We start from the raw sequence: 24,982 nt of genomic DNA, 5'->3' as shown, positions 1-24,982 counted from the left end.
GTTAGCAAGTGATCGTAAATTAGAAAGATTGAAGGGAGTGGTGTTTCCCCTCCCCCCTATTTCTTAGACTATTTAAAAATCCCGCTCTTTTACATGGTCTCTTTTTGTGGTGCTGCTGCTTCTTTCCTTTGTTGTAATCCTAGTATCATTTGATTGCTTATTGTACCCTACGACTATTATTAAGTGTTGTACCTTATGTTTCTTGACTCATGTATCTTTTCTATTATGTACACTGAGAGCATATGCACCAAGATAAATTCCTTGTGTGTCCAATCACACTTGACCAATAAAGAATTCTATTCTATTTTATTCTTTCATGTTGCTCCTAAGACACCTCTTATTTATCAGTTTCCCAATTTTACTCATTGATGAGCCATTTCCCGCATAGGCAGAGGTTCTGCTCACATGGCATTGAGGCATTGAGGAATAAAGCATTAAGGAGAAAATATGATCACAGATACTTTAACTGTATTCAAATTCAATAATTCTAATAGTAGACAGCTGTGATTAGAACTACTGTTTACTATAAGAGGAAGGTAATATATTCCATTTTTTTCTGCCCATTTCAAGTCTCTTGTTAAAAGAATCATTTTAATGGAATTGAACTGAAATTTTATTTTGCAGAAAAAGGAACATTCTGTTGGTAGTTACCTCTAGTTGTATGACACAGCTGACTGAGAGTTTGGTTTAATGTTAAACCAACACAATAGTTGGCTATGTGGTTATGACACACATAACCTCACCATGATCCAGTTAAAGTGTTGAACAGGATAACATCTAAGAATGCTTTTTTTGTCACTTGTTACTTGACCCTCTGTTCAGTTCTAAAAAACATAGAGGAACACACTGGACTTGGAGAAGAGATTACATACTCTACAGCAGACCTGGGTATTTTATGGCCTCCAGGCCACAACCGGCCCTTTGGGGCTGTAAATAACTGCACAGCAGAGGATGGGAAAAGAAATTGAGTCTGGTCCAGCCCTGTGCAATTGTTGTGCACTCCTTCAATTGGCTGGTGGCTACAGGAGGGCAAGGAGAAAAAGTATTTTTCTGTGCCTGCGCAGCGCTTATTCCTAAGAACCCAACGAGTTGAAGTGACGGAGTTTGCGGACATAAGATCAGGTTACATTGATTTGGCCATCCACAGCAATTCCAGTTTCTCATGAGGCCCCTTGAGTAAATTAATTGCCCACCCGCTGCTCCAAAGACTGAAGCAAGTGTGGAATAGAATCACAAAATAGCCCCACTTTGATTTGTTTGGTACTAGCATGATACAAACAGGAACTTGGACAGGCATTCAAGATAAGGCTATCAATGCCCTATTACAAGGAAGTAGCAATTCTGGAATCTCTATTATCTGTTTCATGACCTGGCCTACTTAAAGAGACTGTCACATTCTTAGATTTCCTGTAGAGAAAGGAGTGAAAAGAAGGCTGCTTTATTGGGAGACTGCTGTTTCTAAAACTTCAAAGCAGTTTTTCAAGTATGAGTTTTCACCATGTTTGCTTTGAATTAACTGTAAGATAGAAAGATGTGCCCTGATCTCTTCCATGTTCTACACTTTTGACCAAATCACAGGTTGGTTCATCCTATTTAGGGAGGCATCTCACTCCCAAATACCTACAGATTCATCTGCACAAATTGCTGTTGACCGTATTTTTGCTTCTTCCAGCCAAGTTATCCTTTGGTCTTCCAGAAACCTATTGGCATCAATATTAGCAGAATATTATAGAAGCTCTCAGGAGCATGGCAAGAAGTTGATTTGCAGTTCTACTGATTAGAGTTGTAAGTATAGAAACTTCTAAAATGCTTGTCAAAGCCAATTTAATCTCTGAGATGAAAATATTCCTATCCTTTATATATGTGACTAAACCATTTTCTTAGGCTTAATACATATTTACTATTTGTAGTTCTGCCAATCTCATTAGATAGACCAGATCAGGAAATCAATCCCCAAGAAGCTAAAATTACTTTGACTGAGATTGTCTGTAATGATAGAAACTTGCAAATCTTATTGTGCTCTATTTACTTCTCTTTCTTGTAGTTCAGTGAATTAGGGAAGCATTTATCTGACTTACTCCTCAATATTAATTCCATGTTCTGGACTTAAAAAACACTTCAGCTCCTTTTGCCTGGGCAATGGTTCCTGCTTATCTCTGTCCAGATCATTTCCCATACTCTCTGCAACTTCTGACATTAGGAAGCCCCCAATAAGAAGCACCTGTGTACTAGATATTTAATGTAAGCAAGTTCCAATAAAGGAAATGAATGAAAATCCTAGCTCTGCCTCTCTCATTTGCCTCACCAGCAAGAGGAACTCATTTTTCAGGTTATCAGTCAGAAGTCTGTCTATGGAGATTCTCAATCACCCAGGTCATGGTAATCCCAAAGGTGCTTTTTCAAGGGGGAACTAGACTTACCAGAAAGTCCAGTTGCTTCTTGAAAAAGCACCTTTGGGACAGTCAGGAATAGCACTTTTGCACAGCAGTTCTAGTGGAAAAACATGTGCTGACAATATGAAATCATCTCTGAGACATGTATTTTAATCTTGTTCTGAAACATATACCAACTGATTTTAAAACATGCTGTAAATTGAGAACTATGCAAAATAGAAACATTTAGGTATTAGATGATCCCATGGGAGCTGTACATGTGTATAGCACCTAACATTCAGTTTTGAAGTAGGAAAAGAAAGAACTTATAGAATATGATAAATCTACTAAGAGACAATAGTTAACCAATACATTTATTCAGAAATATAGTAAAAATATGTTACTATATTTACTATACTGTCTTGGAAGTTGTAGTTCAATAGCACCTTGAAAGCTACGTATTGCTTATCAATACATCTAAAAACCAAACTAATGGTAACAGCTTTATTATATGTCAGCAACTCTGTATGATGTTAAGTACAATAAAAAAGCAGTTTTATCTGTCTTTTCAACAGTATCTGACTAGATTAAGAGGCTGAGATCCTCTTAGAATCTTTTCTATTTAAAAACATTATGTTATGTGAGCTGGAGACCAAATGGATTTATTGGATTGCCATTAAGAGCGAGGCAAATAGTTACATTTTCTATAAGCAACTTCTTATATATTTTTGTCATCCTTAATTTGACAATTAATTGAGATTACTAGTCTTACACAAATATTTTCAGCTTTTATTCATATCCCATTTTTCCAACCATGAAAATTTTACACCTACACAAAGTGCAACTCTGTATAAGAAATCCTAAGACAAAGATTTTGTCATATGAATGGGTATCAATGTAACTGAGGTCTACTGAAGAACAAAATATTTTATTTTTATTTTTTATTTATTTTTGTCAATTGCTTATAAGATAATAGGTATAAGTAAAAACATAGTTATGAATACATGGATACATATAAGAAAAATAAAAAATAAAAGAAACAATAGGACAGGGACAGTAGGAACGTTGGTGCGCTTATGCACGCCCTGTACAGACCTATTAGGAAAGGGGTGAGGTCAATAGTAGAAAGTCTAAGGTTAAAGTTTTTAGCGTTTGGGGAAGAAACCACAGAGTCAGATAGAGTATTCCAGACATTGACCACTCTGTTGCTGAAGTCGTATTTCCTGCAATCAAGTTTGGTGCGATTAACCTTGAGTTTGTATCTGTTGTTTGCTCTTGTGTTGTTATAGTTGAAGCTGAAGTATTCATTGACAGGTAGGACATTGCAATGTATGATTTTATATACTATACTTAGATCAGACCGAAGGCAGTAGAGTTCTAGGTTTTCTAGGTTTAGAATTTCGAGTCTGGTGGCATAAGGTATTCTGCAATGAGTAGAGGAGTGGAGAACTCTTCTTGTGAAATATTTCTGGACTTTCTCAACTGTGTTAATATCAGATACGTAATGTGGTTTCCAGGCTGATGAGCTGTATTCGACTATTGGTCCAGCAAATGCTTTGTATGCTCTAGTTATTAGTGTAATATTACCAGAGAAAAAGCTATATAAGATTAGGTTAACAACTCTTAACGCCTTTTTGGCTATGTAGTTACAGTGGGCTCTAGCACTTAGATCATTAGCATGTCCATTGTATTTTTACAGAAGAGAGCAAACACATACAAAGAAATGCATTCTTACTTCATTGTAAATGAAAATGTAAACATGTTGAATAAAATTTGACAATGACAAAAGAGAAAAAAAGGAAAGTATTCATGAAATTTTATGTTAAGAACCTGAAAGCTATAGCTGTATCTGGTTCTGATAGTCAATGTCCTTCGTTAAAAAAATTGGCGTGATTATTTATCATCTTTATGTTAACAGTCATTTAAGAATTCATCCAGCCTCACTATCACTGCTGCTCCATGCGTCTTCATATGCAGAATGCAATTGCTTAGAAGGCAACTAAAAAATAAAGGAAAAAGGGATTACAGTTATGGAAAATTAACTTGTGAATGGATTCTGTCTCTATAAATCCCATGACAACCATCAGGAGAAATAATTGTATATAGCTAAAGGCGGGCTTATGACCAAGATTACTAGAAACTACTCATGTCAATTAACTGAAAGTAAAATTCTTCTTATTTGCTTTAAAGTCCTTTCCTTAAGAATAGCAGTTAAGAAGCTACAAACAAGTCATGCTTCAGCCAATATTTTGCATGTGTTTTATCCAATACCTTAACTTTTTCTGCATACTGAAAGGATAAGAAATAGAAGCCATGCCCTTGTCTGGAATGTAAAGGACACACATTTCTAAATATTGAGACTGTCTCTGTTGTCTTAGTACAAATATAATGAACCTATAGCATAAATCCAATCACACCTCAAATCAGTACAAGATGAGACAACAACTTGCCCTAAGGAGCTATAATTAGCTACCATCCCATTTGTGACAAGTCCTTGTTGCTTATTAAATAAGCAGACAAGCATTTTTCCTTTCATGTCCTTAGTTATTTTTCCTTTCATGTCCTTAGTTATTCTCCAGTTCCAACTTTGCTACAGTTAAAATTGTTTACCTTTTCAGAATAAGTATCATCAGGTTCTGGTTCCCTCAAATATGGCACCCAAGCAAGAATATTACCATCTCTGCCACTGCTATAAAGTTCCTGCCATTAAGAAACAAACAAAATAATGTTAAGTATTACTGAATAAGGAAAGAGGATAGTCTGACACTATCCTTGCATCTGGGTACCTCAGCTACATTAGCCACTTCAATTGGGTTGACTGGGAAATACTATTCATAAATACGCTCCAATAAGCTCAACAAGTTTTCCTTCATGATAAGCTAATTTTGTGTTCTCCTAAGTTACAACTGTACAAAGCAAAAAAGAATTAAGAGGATTGATTTGATCCAGAAACTATATAAAGGCCTGTATAAGCCAAGAATAGGCTGTCTAAAAAATTGTAACATGTATGGCTAAACAATTTGGAAGGCATACTTCTCTGATCTTGCCACTGTTTAATGGAAATATGAGCAAAGGCCTTTTGGTACCTTCTTCCAGGCTTTGAAACACTTGGCAAAGAAAAGTACAGCTAATTTCTCTGTTATCCTGCTGCAGACAGTACTGCAGGCTACTTTTGCTGACTGCCAGCTGCCTATAATTTGGCAGTTCGAATCTCACCAGGGTCAAGGTTGACTTAGCCTTCCATCCTTCTGAGGTTGATAAAATGAGGAGCCAGATTGTTGGGGGCAATATGCTGACTCTGTAAAACAGCTTAGAGAGGGCTGGAAAGATTGCTATCAGTGTATAAAGTGGCTTGAATGCTAGGTTGGGTAATCAGTTATATCATTTTTTTTTAAAAAAATATTGATTTTCAAACTCTGATAATTGTTTTTTAAATATTACTGTATTATTAGCTATCGTATTTGTTGGTGAAAAGATTATACATAAAGTTAATAAATTTGAAATAAATGTAAATAAATTAAAATAAACATGGTCATTTATTCATTTCTGCCTTGAGGTCACAGAGATCCCCTTGTTATATTGGATTACAATTTGAATCACTTCTAGAATTATAAAATGTATAGTCCATCACTGAAGGACCTTTCCATTTAAGGAAAGAACTTCTTAATGACTAATGGGACAAACCTTTCAAGCTATGCCCACAAAACAAGTTCAGAATACCGGTACTATTTCTCATGCTCCATAGATGTTGGCCTTGAAGGATAAACTATACAGGAGTCATAGTCAATATTACAAAGAATTTTAATTACAATTCTTCCTCTCTACCCCCATTATCTCCTTTATTTAGGAATGTCTCCTCTGAGCCCCTTGCCCTGCCCTTTCAACAGAGCAGCTGCAACAGTTTTTAAATATGTTTTCTTAAGGACTGTTCTTGGCTGTAGAAATGATGGGATAATACTTCCAAAAAAGGCATCCTATGACAAGTCACATTTATTTCTAAATTAGCATCTTTATTCCACTTTTCATATAATAATCTAAAAATACGTTCTGTGGATTCTGAAAAAAAAACCCAAACACTGCAAAAACTAAAATTTTAATTAGAGAAATATGGATGCATGAAAAGCCACAGCATTACTAAAATTGATGCCCATCTTGAATTAACTGTGTCCCAGTCTTTCATTTTTCAGAATGTTTAAAATGTGTGGTCAGAAACTGCATTATATACAGTTTGCATTTTATACAAAGTTTTTAGAAATGCTTCTTCTACCAACATTTTCTAATCTACATGAATAATAAATAAGCTTGAGATGTTGATCTCCAATGACTTGCAAAGTTAATGTCATCAATGCAATGCAAAAATACAATTTAACATTTGTAAAGATTTCAGGAATGATGTTTACCTTCATAAAGCACATTACAATAAGTCAAGTGTCATTATGATTATTTAAAGCATATTCAAAAATTCAATTGTCTAGACCAAATGGCTATAAGACTAAAGCTTATAATTTTTCATTATACATTTGCCTGAGAACCTTGCCTTAATTTGTGTACTAGCATTATTATAATGCTGACATGCTAGACTGCTCTAAAGACAGGAAACTGCTTTAAATCTGATCAGACTGTTAGGCCATCTAGTTCAGTATTAGTCGATCTGATGAGGCGTGCTCAATGGGATCTCAGGCTTAATAAGTCTTTTTTTTTGTTTTGAAACTTCAAAGGTAGAATCTGGGTCCTTCAATATGTTTAGTTTAAAATAATAAAGATCATGTAATCCCTTAATTTGGGGTAAAGTTGGGGCGACTAGATGAAGCCAGGTGCCCTTCCTGATGTCACACGGAGTTTGAAGCAAATATTATTTTTTTTGCACCCTAGGAAAAAAACACCTGCCACTATCTAGCATTGAACTCTCAACTTTCTGAACGGGAGGCACCACTAGGCCTCCATGCCGCTCTCAGCTGAATCCCTCAATATACTAGTTGAGTTTCCTAATATAACCTCTTAAATATATAACAGAAAAATTCTTGCACAAATGAGAGCTGCTGCTAATGGAAAGGGATAATCTTAAAGAAATATGTCATCATTTGTCTATTAACCATAATCGCTCAACTGAAAACCCATGTACAGAAATAGTCATTCTCTTACTATACTTCACATGCTAGAGAAACAACATGGAGAGACTGTCATAGAGACAGTGCATCATATTCAATCTCAAAGTGAAAAACTGAAAGGCTTTGCCTTCTTCATCTGAAGTTCACTTGAATTCTACTTCGTATAATCCTTCTAGGGATCATGTATTCAACATAGCTCAGTGTTTTAAGGAAAACTTGTTTGGTGTCATGTTTAACTAACCTAAAATTCTCCAGACAGCTTCACTTACCTGAAAATTAGGTTGAAAGACACAGCAGTCAACCGAACTATAATGTCCCTTAAGTGTAGTTATTAGGTCTCCTGAATAAATTGTGTAAACAGCAACAGTGCTACTGCACGGCACAAATGCAAATTCAGAACTGCAGCCATGTGATACAGTAAATCTGAGTCCTTTTTTACTTTCATTGCTCACCTTCCCATAATTTACCTGTAAAGATATAAGATAAAACATTTAATCGTTAATATAACATTAAAAAAAGCAATCATTCAATGGTTTGTTAAATTTTAAAAGAGGTTATTTCCTATTGAACGTATTTTGCTGTAAAGAATACAGTCCTTTCCTACTCCACAATAGCATTTATCCGATTTTAGGCTTGAATAACTCAGATCTACTTCAGAACTCTTTAAAATTGAGAGGTAATCTTTTGGTAACTGAAGGCTACAATGGGTAAGTACCCAGAGTAGGAAAAAGAATCAAACAGATAATTTTGTGTCTTTTTTTTTTTTTTGGGGGGGGGGGGAGAGATTGTCCCTTCCCTCTTTTTTGTGGCAGGGACAATTTCACAATTTTCTCTGTTAATTATTCTTGGACTTATGAAACATATAAGTTATTAACTCACCTGATCTTGTAAATGAAAGTTACACTAGTATTCTCTAATACTGAAGTAACATCTCTTATGCCTGATGTTTCTCAGCAACATTCAGCAAACCCGATTTTGAATCTATAGGAACCTGGATACCAATGGTTCTCCAAGTTTTAAGTCTTGTCACCCCCCAGTGTAAAAATCTTGTATTAATGTCATTATGTATGTAGGATTATTATATCACTTGCAATAGGATTGTCCTAAAGTTTCAAATATTGGAGATTACATCTGATAACAAGTTATTAGTATTATAGACTTCCTTTTTTAAAATAGCAATTCACTACAGTTGCATTACAGTTTATATTTTTAAGAATGTCATTCCCTCTTATCACATCTGTGAAATTCAGGATGTCTTTTTCTCTGCAAATAGAATGTGTGAAAATAAATATATATGAAATATTATGAATATTGGAATGACTAGAATGTCTTTTGTGCTATAACTTATTCATGATATGTAGGATGAAGATATGATAATGATTTCCTATAACTTGTATATGTATGTTATGTTGTTAAGTATGTTTGGCATGATGATGTTTAATCTAATATCTAGATCTGCTGGTAATATTATGGCATAATTACATTTGGTTTAATCAAAATCTTTGGTGTCTATTTAACTTTTTCCCTCTATATCCCAAGAAACTAAATTAAAGGATATACATTTAAATTGCACAAAGATAGAGATTTACAAAATTATAAATGATTTTTTTTTTAGTGATGATATTAGGTTATACAATTATTGATTGATAATATGAGCTATTATGTAATATAATTATACTAGTGATTAGGAAATGGATGCACAAAAAAAAGTGGTAAACCAATCGATGCACTGTATGTAAATTTATGAAGAAGGATCTTTTTATGTTTTTTGTGGTATGTTTATGTTTATTTTGTTATGTATGTTTATGTTTATCTTGTTATTAAAAAATAAAAAAAAATTATTTAAAAAAAAATAAATTGCACAAAGAACAAATAAGGCTGTAACCATATATATGAAAATTCCCACTTAAATCAATGGGGCTAACTACTAAGTAGATACTGATAGGCTCAACATATAAACGTTAATAATTATTTTGAGGATGCGTTCTATATATGTTTATTTGGAAGTTCTGAATGTTAACTTTTGGAACCAACAGCAGATATACTAATGTGGGAAAGGCAAATCAGAAATATTTAAGTGTTGTGTTACATTATATATCATATGTAAGCCCCTATAGTGATGAACCTTTTGATATCTTGTAATGATAAGTTAGCAGGAAATTGCCTTGATAAAGCAATTCAGATCTGTTTAGATTTAAACTCAACAATAGATAATACCAGTGAGAATTGACAGAAGAAATTTATTTCAGTTACCAATGAAATAAATAAGTAGCTTGGAGGTATATAAATTCTTTGGATAAGTAACCATCTTGGGATACCAGAGAACATTTGCCTAAATCCATATTAGAAATCTTTCTTTGTCAGAGGAACATGTTCTAGCCCTTTTAAGAAGGTAAGAGTAAGACTTTTGTTTAAACAAGGGTTATTAACTATCATCACTGTACATTTCTAACAAGTCTCAAATCAACCCTTTTTGAATCAAGTCTTAGACCAGGGGTGTCCAACCTTGGCAACTTTAAGACTTGTGGACTTCAACTCCCAGAATTCTGGCTGAGGAAAGTTGCCAAGGTTGGACACCCCTGTCTTAGACTATGTGGTGACATCAAAATCCCAGGTTTTCTTGGCTGAAGCTGATTACCTGGATCCATTTTAATTCAGACATATGTCCAGATTTGGAATAAATATTTTAGATCATTTTTCTTAACAACAAATGAAATTGGTCTTCTTGTATCTTAAGAACATTATGCTTCTTTTATATACTGGGATGACAGAGAAGAGGAGATATTTTCATCTTCTTCTATCAGATACCCCTCCCAAACTTAAACATGTGTTTTTATATGCCTATCTCAATATTTTATTCCCAAAGCTAAACAATCTCTATTATTTCAAACTCTCTTCATAAGACTTATTATCTAACTTCCTGATCACCTTTATTAACTTTTATTTTAGCTTCTGAAAGTGTCAGATCTAAAAATAGACACAATGCTCAAAATGAAAAGTGAAGAAGAACAATTGCTTCCTTATCTACAATCATTTATAATTACACATTTTTAGAATAAAAGGTAATTTCAAAATACATTCTCATCAGCTGACAAAAAATATGTATTTAGATTACATCTGTTAGTACACCCAGAGATGTCCATGGGTGAATTAGACAAAAGGAGACTACACTACTCACTTCATAACAAGTGCCTTTTTGGACTATACTAACATGCAGAGCTTTAAACAAAAAACGAAGTGGAAGTTGGCATGAAGAAATAAATATTTTTCCTTGTGTAGCCTTGCAGATAATTTTCAGGCGTAAGAACCACTCACCAGTTTATAAATCTTTTTATGTAGTTGAAGTTTTTAAAGACAATTTAAAATAAAATGCATATTTTCATTAAACGAATTGGGGGGAAAGGGTTCTTATAACGCACATCAACTTAGAGCACTTTGGCAATACAAAGGAAGGTTAAAATGCAGCTGCTCTTTCTACAAGTAGTAGCTAAGAAAAGAACAGCATTAGTCAGGAGAGTTTACTAAAGCTTAATAATTTACCATCACACTAAAAAGTGTGGACTAAGGCACACAGCAGAGATAATCCTGCAACTAGTTCTCTTTTATGTACAACAAAAATATTTTAAGAATGTAAAACAGGAGGGGAGCGAAAAGATTAATGAACTGATAAGAGTGCCTTGGTAAGCAAATAGCCTGAACTATCAAATTTAAATAAAGAATACTTTAGTCTATATATTTAGCAGAATGGAGAGTAAAATAAAAAGTGGCTATGCAAGCTTGTGCAAAAGTATGTCTGACAGTAGAAAATTATCATCCTATTGTCCCAGTACTATTTTGCTCCTGAGTGCAAGTAAATATTATGCTGGGAAATACTGAAAAACTATTATCTAATGTCTCGCAATAATGGGGCATTTGACAGGACAGAGGTCAATTCAGCCTCCCAACGTCCAGAAAAGTCACAGGAACTCCTCTGGAAATGTGGCAGTGTAACCAGAAAGGAATCAAAAAGGTTCAGCATGTACTGTAGCGTGTGTGCTTATGTGTGTTATACGCAATTTGCTTGGTTTTAGGAAGTTAGGCAAACTGTCTCCCTTCTCTAAACCTAAAATGCCTCAAAGTACTACTTTTCTTAACACTGTCGGGCTGTTTTTTTATTGAGCTGGTAGACTAAGGAAGTAATTGATTCCTTTCTGGTTACACCGCCACATTTCCAGAGGACTTCCTGTGACTTTGAATTTTTGTCTCCTATCCCTACCCTTAGAACATTGAAAAAGAAAAAAAAAAAGCTGTAATTGGCCCCCAAACCAGTGATTTGAGCTATTTGGAAGAGTTGTTTGGGGGAGAGGGAGATGTTAAGAGTTTTCTAAAAATTAAAATTTAGCTATTTTGCAGTAAATGTTCAGTGAAATGATCTTAGTGGATGGGATATTATGAAAGCATAGGGCCTACTCCCTATGGGGCGAGAAATGGTATAGGACAGTGGTTCCCAAACTTTTTCAGTCTACTGCCCACTTGGTGCTACAAACTCATCCTCAGTGCCCCCCACCCAGGGATGGGATTCAAATTTCTTAACTGGTTCTGTGGGTGTGGCCTAATTTGTGGGTGTGGCTTGATAGTCATGTGACTGGCTGGGAGTGGCTTGGTGGTCATGTGATTGGCTGGGCATGGCTTGTCTGACTGGCTGGTCATGTGACTGGCAAATGGTCGCTTAATGGCCAGTTGCTTAGCAAATTTATGACTGAACTCCCCAGAGCTGTTTGACCTGTTTTTGGAGTTTTGACAGCCAGGCGCACGCGCGCGCACACACACTCCCTTCTAACCCTGCTTGAGCAGGTGGTTGGACTAGATATCTCATTCACCTTCTCCTCCCTCTCTTTCTTTCTGTCCCTTCCTTCCATCCCCCCTCTTTGTCTATCCCTTTTCTACCTTTCTCTCTCCCTTTTTCTTTCCCTATTCTTTTTCTTTCTTGTCTCTTCCTTCTCTCTTTCTCTCTCTCCCTCCCTCCATATCCCATTCACTTTCTCCTCCCTCCCTCCCTCCCTCCCTCCCTCCCTCCCTCCTCTCTCTCTCTCTCTCTTTCTTTCTTTCTTTCTTTCTTTCTTTCTTTCTTTCTTTCTTTCTTTCTTTCTTTCTTTCTTTCTTTCTTTCTTTTTCTTTCTTTCTTTCTTTCTGTCCCTTCCTTCCATCCTCCCTTTTCTTTGTCTATCCCTTTTCTTCCTCTCCCTTTTTCTTTTTTTACTTTGTCTGTTCCTTCTCTTTCTCTCTTTCCCTCTTTCTCTATCCCTTCCCTAACCTATCTACCTATTTTCTGCCCAGGCAGGTGTGGCCTAAGCTGTCAAAACCCTGGGCTAACCCTGCATCACCCCATTTCCCCTTTCAGAGACCCTGGCCCTTAATTTCCTCGTTTCCTCCCCCACAACTGCATCTTTCATCGTCCCACAGCCGTGACTTTACTGTCCTCCCACGATTGGCTGCCAGGGAAGGCAAGCCAGGGCTGAGCCATTGTTGTCACTGGGCTCCCTGCCAGCACATGTCACCTTTGTCACGAATGCCTGCAGCCTCCACGTGTTTTTTTCGGTGAGGATAGACTGCAGCTGCACCTAAAAAAACACACGGCGGCTGCAGGCTGTGGCTGGAAAAAAAGATGCGGTGTCTAGATACTTTTTGGAGCGAAAATTACCGACCCCCTGCTTTGCTTGATCCACTTCTTCAATGTGCCACTGTGGTCATCAGCGATTGTCGTGCATGCGTGCAATGTTGTGCATGCACAATAAGAACTGGGCAGGGAACAGAAGAATGGGCGGAGAGGAGTAGGGCTAGCCAGGAGCCCGTTTTACCTGTTTTCCGAACTACTGGGAACAGTAATGAACCAGTAGAATCCCACCCCTGAATTGCGCCCTGCGAGGGGCCCACCTCCAGCACTCTTCTGCTGCCCCCCTTTGCCTCTTAGCACTGCCTAAGTCATCCCACTGCCCCTCAGGGGGCGGTACCACCCACTTTGGGAACCACTGGTATAGGGCAAGGGTCTTCAAACTTTAAGTTTAAGACTTGTGGACTTCAACTGCCAGAATTCCTCAGCTAACATGAGTAGAGGAGGAATTCTGGGAGTTGAAGTCCACAAGTCTTAAAGCTGTGAAGTTTGAAGACCCCTGGTATAGGGTATTGTTTTATCTTGTCCTATTCAGGATATCAATGTCTAGTGCAAGTCACCTAACTATTGTGGATTACAATTGACATCATGTCTAACTACTGATCAGACTATTTTAGGACTGATGGGAACTATTGTTTAAAATATCTGGAAAACTGGGAAATCAGTTCTGTTGCACATTTACCATTCTGTTGATACTTTTAATAGCAGAAATGTTTTCTACTTATAGGTAGTCTTTGACTAATAACCACAACTGGGAGCAGAATCTTGGTCACTAAGCAAAGCAGTCTGCTTCTCTCAATGACTGCAATCCTGATTCTGTGGTTGTTAAGCAATTTTGTGGAAGGAGTCCCATGTAAGAATGGGGTGCCTAAGGAAGGTGGGGGCAACAGTGGGAGGCTCCACTAAGGAGCTGAAAATCCTTCCTAAAGAAATCCAATACAGCCCGTAAGTGAAGAATCAGTCATGTACTGCGTGCGTCAGTCTTCCCAGAGCCTCCCCTACCCACCTGAGGCATCCTACGCTCCTTTTCTCACCTTGCTGCTTCTCTGCTTGTATTTCAGCTCCTTCTCATCTCTGGGGACTGATTGAAAGAACTGCCTGCCAAAGAATTTTATCACCCAACTGGGTATGGAAACTCCTTCAATGGGGTGCAGAAATGGAGCTGAAATTTTCAGGATTTCAGCTCCATTTCTGCACTCTGCTGAAAAAGTTCAGCTCTCCTCCATGCATGGAAGGCAACCATTTTGCTTGGGTGTAAGAACCGTGCTGAAAACTTTGTTCCTGCGCTCTATCAAAGGCATTCAGTTCCCCTCCATTCATGGAAAGATATTCCTTTGGATGGCTACAGCACTGAGTTCTTGCCCCTCAGCAAGCAGCTCTTTAAGTCAGTTCCTAGAGATAAGAGTGAATCCTCCTGCCAAGTGGCAGCAGCTTGCCGCTGGTTTCCCATTGGGTTTCTATGGAATCTGCAGAGCGGTTTGCAAATGGCGGGCGCACAATTTCAGGGCACTTGGCTGCTAGGGCAAACAGGATGCCAAGCACTCAGATCATGACCATGTAATTGCAGTTCTGATCATATTTTAGGAAAGACATTGAGAAATTGGACCATGCCTAGAGGAAACAACTAAGATGAGGAACATGAAGAGATATAGTAACAAACTACCCTGTTTCTCCAACAATACGGCCTCCCCCAATAGGAAGTCCCAGCATGTTTTATAGGCATGAAATAAAATTAAGCCCCTCCCCCCAAATTAAGGCCTATATTAAAACATGCGAAGTGGGGGGGAATGGTGGGGGGGGGCTTGCCGTTAGGAAGTACTTTTGTTGCATACCCGGGTATGGTGCTGCCTGCATTGACCCCGATACGAAGTGCCCCACCAACACTGAGGTCAACATCCAAGCCATTGCCGCCCACCTGAAGATGCAAGGGGGGGGGGAATTAAGTCACCCCCGAAAAGACGGCCTAGCCATTTTTTCGGGGCTCAAAAAAAAATAAGACCCAGCCTTATTATATGAGAAACACGGTATTGGAGAATAAAATGCTTAGCATGGAGATAAAATGTCTGTGGGAGACATGATAGCTATCTTCCAGGGTCTGAAGGACTGTCATTGTTAGGGGGAAAAAGTACGATAAAGGGTGGCAGTGAATTACGTATCTCAGAGTTGGCTATCTGTCAGGGTTCTGGCAGTTACTCCAATTAAATCATGAGCCTTGAGCCACACTCCCAAAACTAAAGAGGATTTATTTGAAGGTAACATTCTAATCCAGCACTAAGTGTAGCCAATTCTGAGATATGTAATTCACTGTCACCCTTTAGCCTGCTTTTCCTCCACCCGTCTGGGTGTATCATCCAACGAAAACACGTCCATAGCCAAGAGTCATCAATCCTGCTCTCCAATTAGATTTTTTCATGGCAGAAGCTTCAGCCATCTAATCAGTCTTAGAAGAAAATATGAATGGAATGTACTTTCGATTTCACCGTTGCCTACTCTTTGAAACTCCCCCCACTTCTTTCTGTTGTCAACTATAAAAAGTGTATACAAAATGTTTTTTGAGTTGACAGTCATGTAGAAGATGGGGCAGAATTGTTAGTTCTAATAAGAAATTATTCAATAGATTATATGAAAAGGGGACAGTCTCTCCTTTGTGAAAATTGTTTAAATAGAAGATGAATGACCAACTGGAATGGGCAAGGGGTTGAGCTAGAAGAGCTCCAAGTTACTTTCCAGCCCTCATAGTCTATGAATTTATATATAAGCTTTCGAGGCATATATGCTTCTGGATTAGAAATACTCTGCTTAAAGGAAGCAATATATCTATTTCTACAGCACTTTCCATACAACAGATATCTATCATACTTTGCATTATTAAGAAACAGCATAGTTAAGTATAGTTTGAATATGGTGAATTCGACAGCTGATACCTTCTCCAGTACAACCTTTTCCTTTTCTCCTATATGTAATATTCTACAGTATTTGCCTCATACATATGGCTGAACACTAATCTTGCAAATAAGATTCAAGCTAGGGAGCACGGTCAAGACATATCCTTGAGTGTCCATATTCTGCCCCAAAACCTGTTCAGACATTACTTAATACACTTTGCAAACCTTTTCCATCAGCTGGTTGTGTTAACTAATGCGTGATATTATGAATACGTTTATTTATATTTTTGAGATAAATGCTTAAGGTCATAGGTATTGCAAATTACAGATTCCTACTGCAGAGCAAGTTCTCTTATAAATATCAAAAAGAGGCTGGAAAGGGAGAGCCTATAGTGACTTAAGTGCAGGCTAGTAAGGTAATAGTTTTTTTATTTAAATTTTATAGTCAACATTCAATATGCTGAATCCTGTTAACTACCACAAGAAACAGTTCTAAATATGCTGGGTTCTTTTTAAAATTTCATGATGTTTCCATTCCATTATTTCCCTAGTGTTCTCTTCCTCAAATTCGCACCAAGATTGTTTTGAAAGATTGGAGATATAAACAATTTCTAAGCACTTATTTCTTACCAGTGTGTTCTCTCCAGTTGAACTATTCCAGAGTCTCATGCGATCATCTGTACCAATTGTCAAAAGGTAAAGCCCATCACTGGTAAAACATAAGCCATTGACTCTTCCATTATGGGCGGTATTTACTATAAAGAAAATATGCAAGATTTGAAATTCTGTATGGCAACATATACAGTCTGGTATTGCAAAAGAATTATTATATCATGAAAACATTTTGTTTTGAAATTTTAAAAATTACATCAAAATAGCCTGTTATATAACATTTATTATGGAAAAGTTAAGTACTGTATTTAAGGATTTACTGGTAGCATTATTAGAATAATATCTACATTGGGATACCAATGTCATTTTATTTTCCTTTTTGAAAGGAAAAGGATCAAGTAAAAAAAAAAGCAATACTAGATGAAATATATGATTGAGCAATTTATTAAATAGCAGCCAATATTTTTAATTTCAGTTCTTTTATTATGGAATGTGGCATCCAAATTTTTACTGTCAAGAAAAAGATATTTACATCATCTTATTTTTCTTCTGCTAATACCACTTTTAATGGCTATTCTTTAGCTAGCTCTGTGCCTAAAAGAAGTTCCATCCAGGTGTGGGATACTGGGGGTTCGCAGGAGTTCGTGAGAGTCCCTATCTAAGATTCTGTGCAGTTCAGAGAATCCCTAAATCTCACTCCTAGCTGGCCCCGCCCCCGCCCCCCCCAGAAGTCCCCACGCAGTCCATTTTGGATGCAGCTAAGTGCAGGGCGCGCACGGAGGCTTGGGGAGGGCGAAAAACAGGCCTCCTGGAAGTTCAGGAAGGCTGGAAATGGTCCGTTTCCGGCTTCCAGAGAGCCTCTGTAACCTGGGGAAGCCATTTTCGCCCTCCTGGAGGCTCGAGGAAAGAGCCAGGGGAGGGCAAAAACACACACACCCCGCCACCATGGTGCAGGAGGCCAATTAGGCCATGCCCATCATGGCCATGCCCACCCAACAACCAGGCAGAGAATCGTTTGCTAAAACTTTTGAAGCTCACCCCTGGTTCCACCTGGGTGCACTTGCAGTATAAATGGCGTAATGGCTGGTGTCAGGTGCCAGCAACCAGATCCACAGGTGTAAGCTTCAAGCCAACTATTTCATTATATTCTGCCTATTATATAGGAGTTTCTTCAGACTATGAGTCTTTGCCTGGGAACAGACAGATAAGGCTCTATGAAGTTTAAGGGACAATCATTTCTAGATCTCTTGTAACCTGGGCCATTGATATTTACATTAATGACTCCTCGCTTGAGTAGTTGCAACATGTGGAATCGTGGAATGCCAGGGTTGGGAGGCATTTTGGAGATCATCTGGTTTAGCTCCATGACCAATGCAGTTTTTTTCTGCAGTAAAACTAAGGGCAGCTTATTGTTCCCATGCTCATTAACAACACTAATATGCTTGAATATTTTTTCTGAAGTAAGATGAAGTTATATCACCTTAATTTCATAGAGTCATGTATATATATTCTCCTGACATATTTACAAGCATGCCACACCATAGAAGAGGAGTGGGGGCAGAAAGACATTTCATTATTATTCCCCAATTAAAATTAATGAGTTAAGACTAGAGAAAGTTACTTGCATCCTAGGAGAGATATGAAGATGAACAGGATTCCTATAATCCTGGATAATTTAGACACATGGAGTTAAACCAGCAGGTTTAATCCCTTTAAAATTCTGAAGTTTCAGTGTGGGAGATTTCAACAGATCGTTTATTTCAACACAATGAAATCATATTTAATTATTGTCTGAATCATTCTAAATTACTAGCAATCCTAATTACAGATTTAAAACAACTAAAAAAAAACTTTTTGGGGGGTTGAGTTATAGTCTTTTGGGGGAATATATAATATTTTGCTATCATATGCTAACCATGGGTAAGACAAAAGATAGTGTTTAAAAAAAAAGGTCATGCAATATTTTATATAGCATTTAGTCTTAACACTGTCATCTATCCTGGGCTATATAATAGCATGGTTCCCTTTTAATATGAACTTATATTAGAATAAACCTGTAATATTGATATATGAAATATATTACTTGCTTCAGAAGCTGCTTTTGACTTCTCCCCATTATGTGGATCGAGAGTGAATAAACAGGCAGATGCTCTCCTTACATCCCACAATTTCACTCTACTGTCAGCACTAAAAGAAAAACAAAACTCTCAGGTGATTTATGAGCAACACAAATGAACTTTCAACAGTTTCATAATGATTATTTTATTTTCAATTATTTTTTTTCTTAACTTGGATATATTTATGTGTTTTTATAAATGCAGAAAATGACCTCCGAGTTTCTTTTGGAACCACATTCTAATTATCCCCACCCCTCCCCAAAATATTCTGAAAACAAACTCTAAAACTTTCCCCTCAAAACCACTGCTGACTCCAGTAATCTTCAACCCCCATCTGTGATCACATGACTATATTTCAATAATTTGGCAACCGGCTTGTATTATGACCAATCCCACAGGCACATGACTGCAGCTGTGATTTTTTGCTAGTTTCCAGTGCTTTTTGTTGGGAAAATAGATTTCTTAATGTACACCGATTCAGTCTTATAATCACGATTTACTTAACGACCGCTATAAAAATGGTTGAAGAATTGGGTCTGGTTATGTGAGTGCCTTTGCTTATGACCCCAATGATGTACAACTGAAATTCCAATCCCAATGATGATCATAAGTCAAGGATTTTGTGTATAAGAACCACGGTGGCACAGTGGTTAGACTGCAGTATTGCAGGCTACTTCTGCTGACTGCCACTGACTGCAATTTGGCAGTTCGAATCTCATCAGGTTCAAGGTTGATTCATCCTTCCAAGGTGGGTAAAATGAGGACCTTGACTGTTGGGGGAAATATGCTGAGTCTGTAAACTGCTTAGAGAGGGCTGGAAAGTGGTATGTAAGTCTAAGTGCTATTGCTATTTTAAACTCTTATGAAAGTCAACAAAAATCAGTTATTCTGAAAGGTAAGACTTGTCTTTTTTAATTTTAAAAAATAATTTTATTGATTGAATTATTAAAACATTGGACACGGTGGATCATCCTGGCATTCATTTTTGCCATGCATACTATAGTATAGTATATGATACATATCTTATATACATTTATACAGTTAACTTATATCCAATGGGTAAGACTTGTCTTCTTAATGGCTTTTAAAAATCTTAGTATCTACCAAAACCATCAAGTTAGGTGTGAGGAAAGTCTTAGTTTACTTCAGGACTTTTAACATATTCCTAAGTGTGCTTTTTAAAAACAGTAATTTTATTAAAATTGTAACTACAATGATAAATAATATAAAATATAAAAAGTAAAAATAGAAGATGAAGAAAAATAGAAAAGTACTGAAAAGAAAAATAATCAAGAAAAGGAAAAGAAATATATAAAGAAATGACTTTCCCTTCATCACAAGTATAGACAATTTTAGTAACTTATCATGTCTAAAAATAGAAATATTTGCTTCCCATATTTCATCTCTCATCTATAAATGAATCCTTAAACCTTGCTGTTCAGCCCTAGGCAGCAAAAGTCCATTAAGGGTTACCAGAGATAACATATCTACTTTAACCTTGATCGGATAAACCAACTTTATGTTCCTTCATCTTAAAGTTTAGTCCCTTCAAATGTCCTAAAATAAATTTCTTTTCATTTTTCTTTGTCCCTTTTTACAAAATTCTTGAAAGCTTTAACCAGCCTCTTCTGTGAATCCAATATAGGAAGCTTACCCAGGTAACTCACTTGGGTTTGTTATTTTAATTATGTTATTTTAATTATGAAGACCTAAGTCAGTTTCTTTTGTTATGTCCAACGAACCATTTTTCCGTATCATTCTTAAAGCTTTTCATTAATTCCACTTTCAAATCTGTCTCAATTTTGTCTTGTTCCACTTCAATAACATCTTTGAAACAAAGTCTACCTATAGAGGCTCTTAAAATTAACTCCTGAGCCCATTATTCAAAAATATCTTTTAGTATGTCCAAAGTTGATATTTTGCTACATTCTATATTAATAAGTTAAATTTAAATGTTATTCACCTTTAACTGTGATCTTTAGATCCTTTTAATTCCCTCTAGTGCCCAACCTTCAAAGTCCCCTCCCTTTTGTATTTTTTAAAGAACTCAAAAGTATTTTCCCATAGGATCCTAATTCTAAAACCCTTTGTTTGTAACTATTTCTTTTACTAAGTTTTGAAGGAAAGTCACTGGTGCCCTAAACCTTGAAGACGCAAAGGTTCTTAATAGCTGAAAAGCAGCTGACAAGCAATTTCCTAAAGTGATTAGAAAAGAAAGTATGTGGGGACTTCCTGTGAATGCCATGTGTAGTTGATATCCTTGTAGTAGCAGGACCACATTTGCAAGAATTGTGGTGGATGCAGGAGCCAGGCTTTTAAAATCTCTCTGGAGGAAGAATAGAGTAGAGTAGAGTAGAGTAGAGTAGAGTAGGAGTAGAGTAGAGTAGAGTAGAACAGAATAACCTTTATTGTCATTGCATTCCACAAATATAATGCCCCAAACACCACATCACAATCACACTACAGAGTATTTAAAAATTAAAATAATTAAAGTAATAATAATTAAAAACCTAGTCTAAAACATATTTAAAACATATATTAAGTGGGATAGTTTAAAAATGCCACTTTATACATAGGACTAAATCACAAATGTACTGTTTGATTCAAGACAATTATTGCCTTGGAACAGAAACTGTTTCTCAGTCTATTAGTCCTCATTTTAAGACACCTATAACGTCTCCCTGATGATAATTCAAAATATGAATGACCAGGATGAGATTTTTAGTGCCCTAGAGAGGAGTCTGGTCTTCGCAATCTCTTCCAAAGAAGAAAGGGAGCAACCAATGACTTTTTTGTGCTGTGTTTATAACTCTCTGGAGCATCTTCTTATCCATTACAGAGCATCCAGCATACCACACCGTTACACAGTATGCCAAAATACTCTCGATGGTAGAATTGTAAAAAGTAACCAGCAACTTTTCACCCAGACCATTCTTTTTCAGCATGCCAAGACTTATATTCATGATTTAAAAGTATTTCTTTGCTTTTATTTTTTTTTATAACAACCTAGGAAATGCTGCCAACCTGGGCATTTAAGGTCAGAGGTAGAGGACATGGTGGCATGAAGTGATAATTACATAAATGCCATGACTTATATACTTGACACAGGTGATTTAAGGTAGCATGTAATCAGGGCAGTTGCATGATTATGTCATTGTGTAATTTGTGCAAGATGTAATTTTTGTGTAATTTGTGCAAGACGCCATTGCACTTTGTATGGATGCAATGTCAAAGAAATTTAGAATAGGTTTTTAAAATACTGACTGACTTTAATAAACACTGCTTTAGTTTCTTAGATTTTTTTTTACCTTCCAGTAGCTAAAATAAATTCATAACGTGGTGACCAAGATACTGCTAGAATTTCTTGAGTGTGACCTAAAAATACAAAAGCATAATAATATTTTTGGTTTATTAAGACAGGCTTACATTGTTTTCTATTATTCTCCTATTACATAAATTATAGTGCAAAATTTTATAGACTTTAATACTATTGTATATTAAAAAAAGAATAGTAACCTAAATTTGCAGTTTTGTAACAAAATGAAAACTTTGTAAATTGAAAGGCTCAAGCAAAAATAGAAATAACTTCAATTTTAAATTAACATGTATAAACTAACTACATAAACACTAATTCTGATAGAGATCCAGCATCAAGTATCACTCATCAGTTTATAAGAATAACTAGTTTTCTGAAGGCACTATTGAGGACCACAGAATATTCACAGTAAAACATCATGTTACTTTATATATCAACATAAATTCAGATGTAATTCTGGTAATGGAGGAAAAGTAGAATTTGTGATAACATGTATAGGTACAGCAGAATTAAAAGGTATAGTTATAAGAAATTAGAAGGAACTATGCCATTACTGGCTGAAGATGCAACAATTTCCAATGTTAACAGGATTTTATAAGATTGGCATCAGTAGTGGGATTCAAATTTTTTTACTACTGGTTCTGTGGGAGGGGCTTGGTGGCCATAACAGGGGAAGGATACTGTAAAATCTTCAGTCAGAGGTAGTATTTGCTAGTTCTCCGAACTACACAAAATTTCCACTACCGGTTCTCCAGAACTGGTCAGAACCTGCTGAATACCCTCTCTGATTGGCATCCAAAATGGCATTTCTTACTTACAACCTGAAACAATACAGGTAAATTATATAGCTCAAGATTCTAAATCTACTCCATAATGTATTAAATCTGAATTCTTGCCAGCTATCAAGCTGTCACTTTTCACACCACAGATTCTAAGCTGATACCAGAAGGTAGATACCAGAAAAGATACCTGAGATAAGGTCACTAAATAATAACTGTAAACTCCTTGGCGATAGTGAATGGGAACAGGGCAGGACAAAGGGCAGAAATAATGAAAAAGAGCCCTACTAGAGAAATCACTCCCTGCTCATTACTTGTTTTCTGGAATAAAAATATTGTTTCATGGCTTACCTGAATTAGTTTACAATTAAAAATATAATTTTAATTGACCAGGTGTAATCTAAAGCACTTGGACAAATATTACCAAGACAGTTTCTCAACTTGCTTAGAAAGCTACAAGGTTATGTCTCAATGATATAAAGCTCAAAGAGTCCAGCTTAAGTAGACATCAGCATTTTTTATAATTATCAATAATATATCTTCAGGCCAACAAGACCAGAAAAATGTTAAGGAAGAAAGACCTTCTCACTGTGTTTTTTTGACAACTGGCACTAAACACATCTGTCCTATTACTTACAAAGAAAATATTGTTCAGTGCAGTTCTTTACACAGTGTGGTATACTCAAAGTAATTATTGTTTAATATTTATGTTTCAGAGTAAGAAATACCCTGCAGGATGTGAGAACAAGATCCAGACTTGAAGTCACAAAGCTGTACTTTGGAGCTTTTGGTACCAACTGTAACAGAAAAAGACAAAAACACATTACAGAAAACAAACATAAGCAGTGCATGTTGATATAAAAATATATACAAAATGCTGCTATAAAAATATACAAATAGATAGCAGTTTTAACATCTTTAAACTTCACATAGGTTTATTAGAGAATTACTTTTTGGATAATTACATTTTACATTAGCACACAGCATCTTTTTCATAAACAAGAACAAGAAAGACATTATACCTTTTATAAAAAGGGAGTATGTATATTATAATAAAGGAAAAATTGATGCAGTATGCATAGAGCAAAACTGTATATACATCATCCTTTGCAGTTTCTATTGGATAGTCCTTAATGCTGATATAATACTTTCCTTATTCATGAGATGCTTTCGTTTTCTAACAACTCAAAATTTAGCCACAATGCTTGGTAAACCATGTTAATTACTGGTGTAAGTTCATTGAAACATAATTTAGATCATCCTATTTTGACTAAGTAAATAATGTGAACTATGAATACTCTTAAAAATATGGTGATGGAAGTGAGAGAAATGATAGAAGAGTCAGATATGTGTCCCCTTCATGCAACAAATATTTTTATTTTTAAAAAAATATTTTAAAATTATTATTTGCTATGCCTAAGTGTCAGACTGGCCAAGAAATATTTTAACAGTACAATTTGTGCATGTTTATAAAAAAAAGCCCCAATGTGTTCACAAAAACATGATAAATATCTAGAACATACATTACACAATAAGGTTATGTACTATTCAAATATTCTTTCTCAAACGTAAGTTTGTAGAGATCAATAATTATAAACAGAAACCAACAACAGCTCTACTGAAATTACGCCACACATTTGTAACTCTAAATTATGCTATATTACGATTTTGAATATAGAAACAAGTTATTTTAAAAAAGAAAGACAGGTAAAATATGATTGTTATATTCAAAATATATTTAAAATTAATGCAAACCTGCAATTAAGCAATGTCTTGTAGCAACAGGAGACATATGATGGCTATATACTGTCCCATCAAAATAAAATTCATCGGCAGGCTGTTAATTAAAAAAACAATACATTATTAAATACTTGGACCAATTCAAATCTTAACCAGAAGCAATAGACGATAGTTATTATTTATAACACATTAGCAAATGTAAAATAGTGTCATGTTTTAATTCTGCATATACCATCAATATAATACAAAGGTACATGTACTTATAATTACAAAATAAACAGCTTCTACTTCAACATTTCAAATCCTGTTTTCAGGATTACAACGAAAAAAACCTCCATACCATTCTACGTTTATATTATGTTTAGCCCCCACTTTCATCTTAGTTACTTTTTCTATTTTTCTA

The 24,982-nt window shown here is 36.0% G+C and overlaps 1 protein-coding gene across 2 annotated transcripts in view; it reads right to left on the bottom strand.

Annotated features, from left to right (window-relative positions):
- Nucleotides 1-3,283: 3,283 nt before the first annotated feature.
- ERCC8 (ERCC excision repair 8, CSA ubiquitin ligase complex subunit) overlaps nt 3,284-24,982 on the bottom strand; it is a 33,040-nt gene continuing 11,341 nt past the window's right edge. For both annotated transcript variants that reach the window (XM_026717033.2, XM_087927244.1), the window contains 8 exons: nt 24,595-24,676; nt 23,568-23,636; nt 22,053-22,119; nt 18,711-18,814; nt 16,646-16,770; nt 7,750-7,947; nt 4,983-5,072; nt 3,284-4,371 (listed from right to left, as the gene is read on the bottom strand). In XM_026717033.2, the coding sequence (XP_026572818.1) occupies nt 4,303-4,371; nt 4,983-5,072; nt 7,750-7,947; nt 16,646-16,770; nt 18,711-18,814; nt 22,053-22,119; nt 23,568-23,636; nt 24,595-24,676 (804 nt within the window). In that variant the 3' untranslated portion in view covers nt 3,284-4,302. The remainder of the gene's footprint in view (nt 4,372-4,982; nt 5,073-7,749; nt 7,948-16,645; nt 16,771-18,710; nt 18,815-22,052; nt 22,120-23,567; nt 23,637-24,594; nt 24,677-24,982) is intronic.

Source organism: Pseudonaja textilis, chromosome 2, assembly GCF_049901715.1.
Source record: "Pseudonaja textilis isolate UNSWEBS1 chromosome 2, rPseTex1.2, whole genome shotgun sequence".
NCBI classification, from domain to species: Eukaryota; Metazoa; Chordata; class Lepidosauria; order Squamata; family Elapidae; genus Pseudonaja; species Pseudonaja textilis.
The sequence above is the reverse complement of the archived record's forward strand: the minus strand, read 5'-3'. Positions and strand labels throughout refer to the sequence as shown.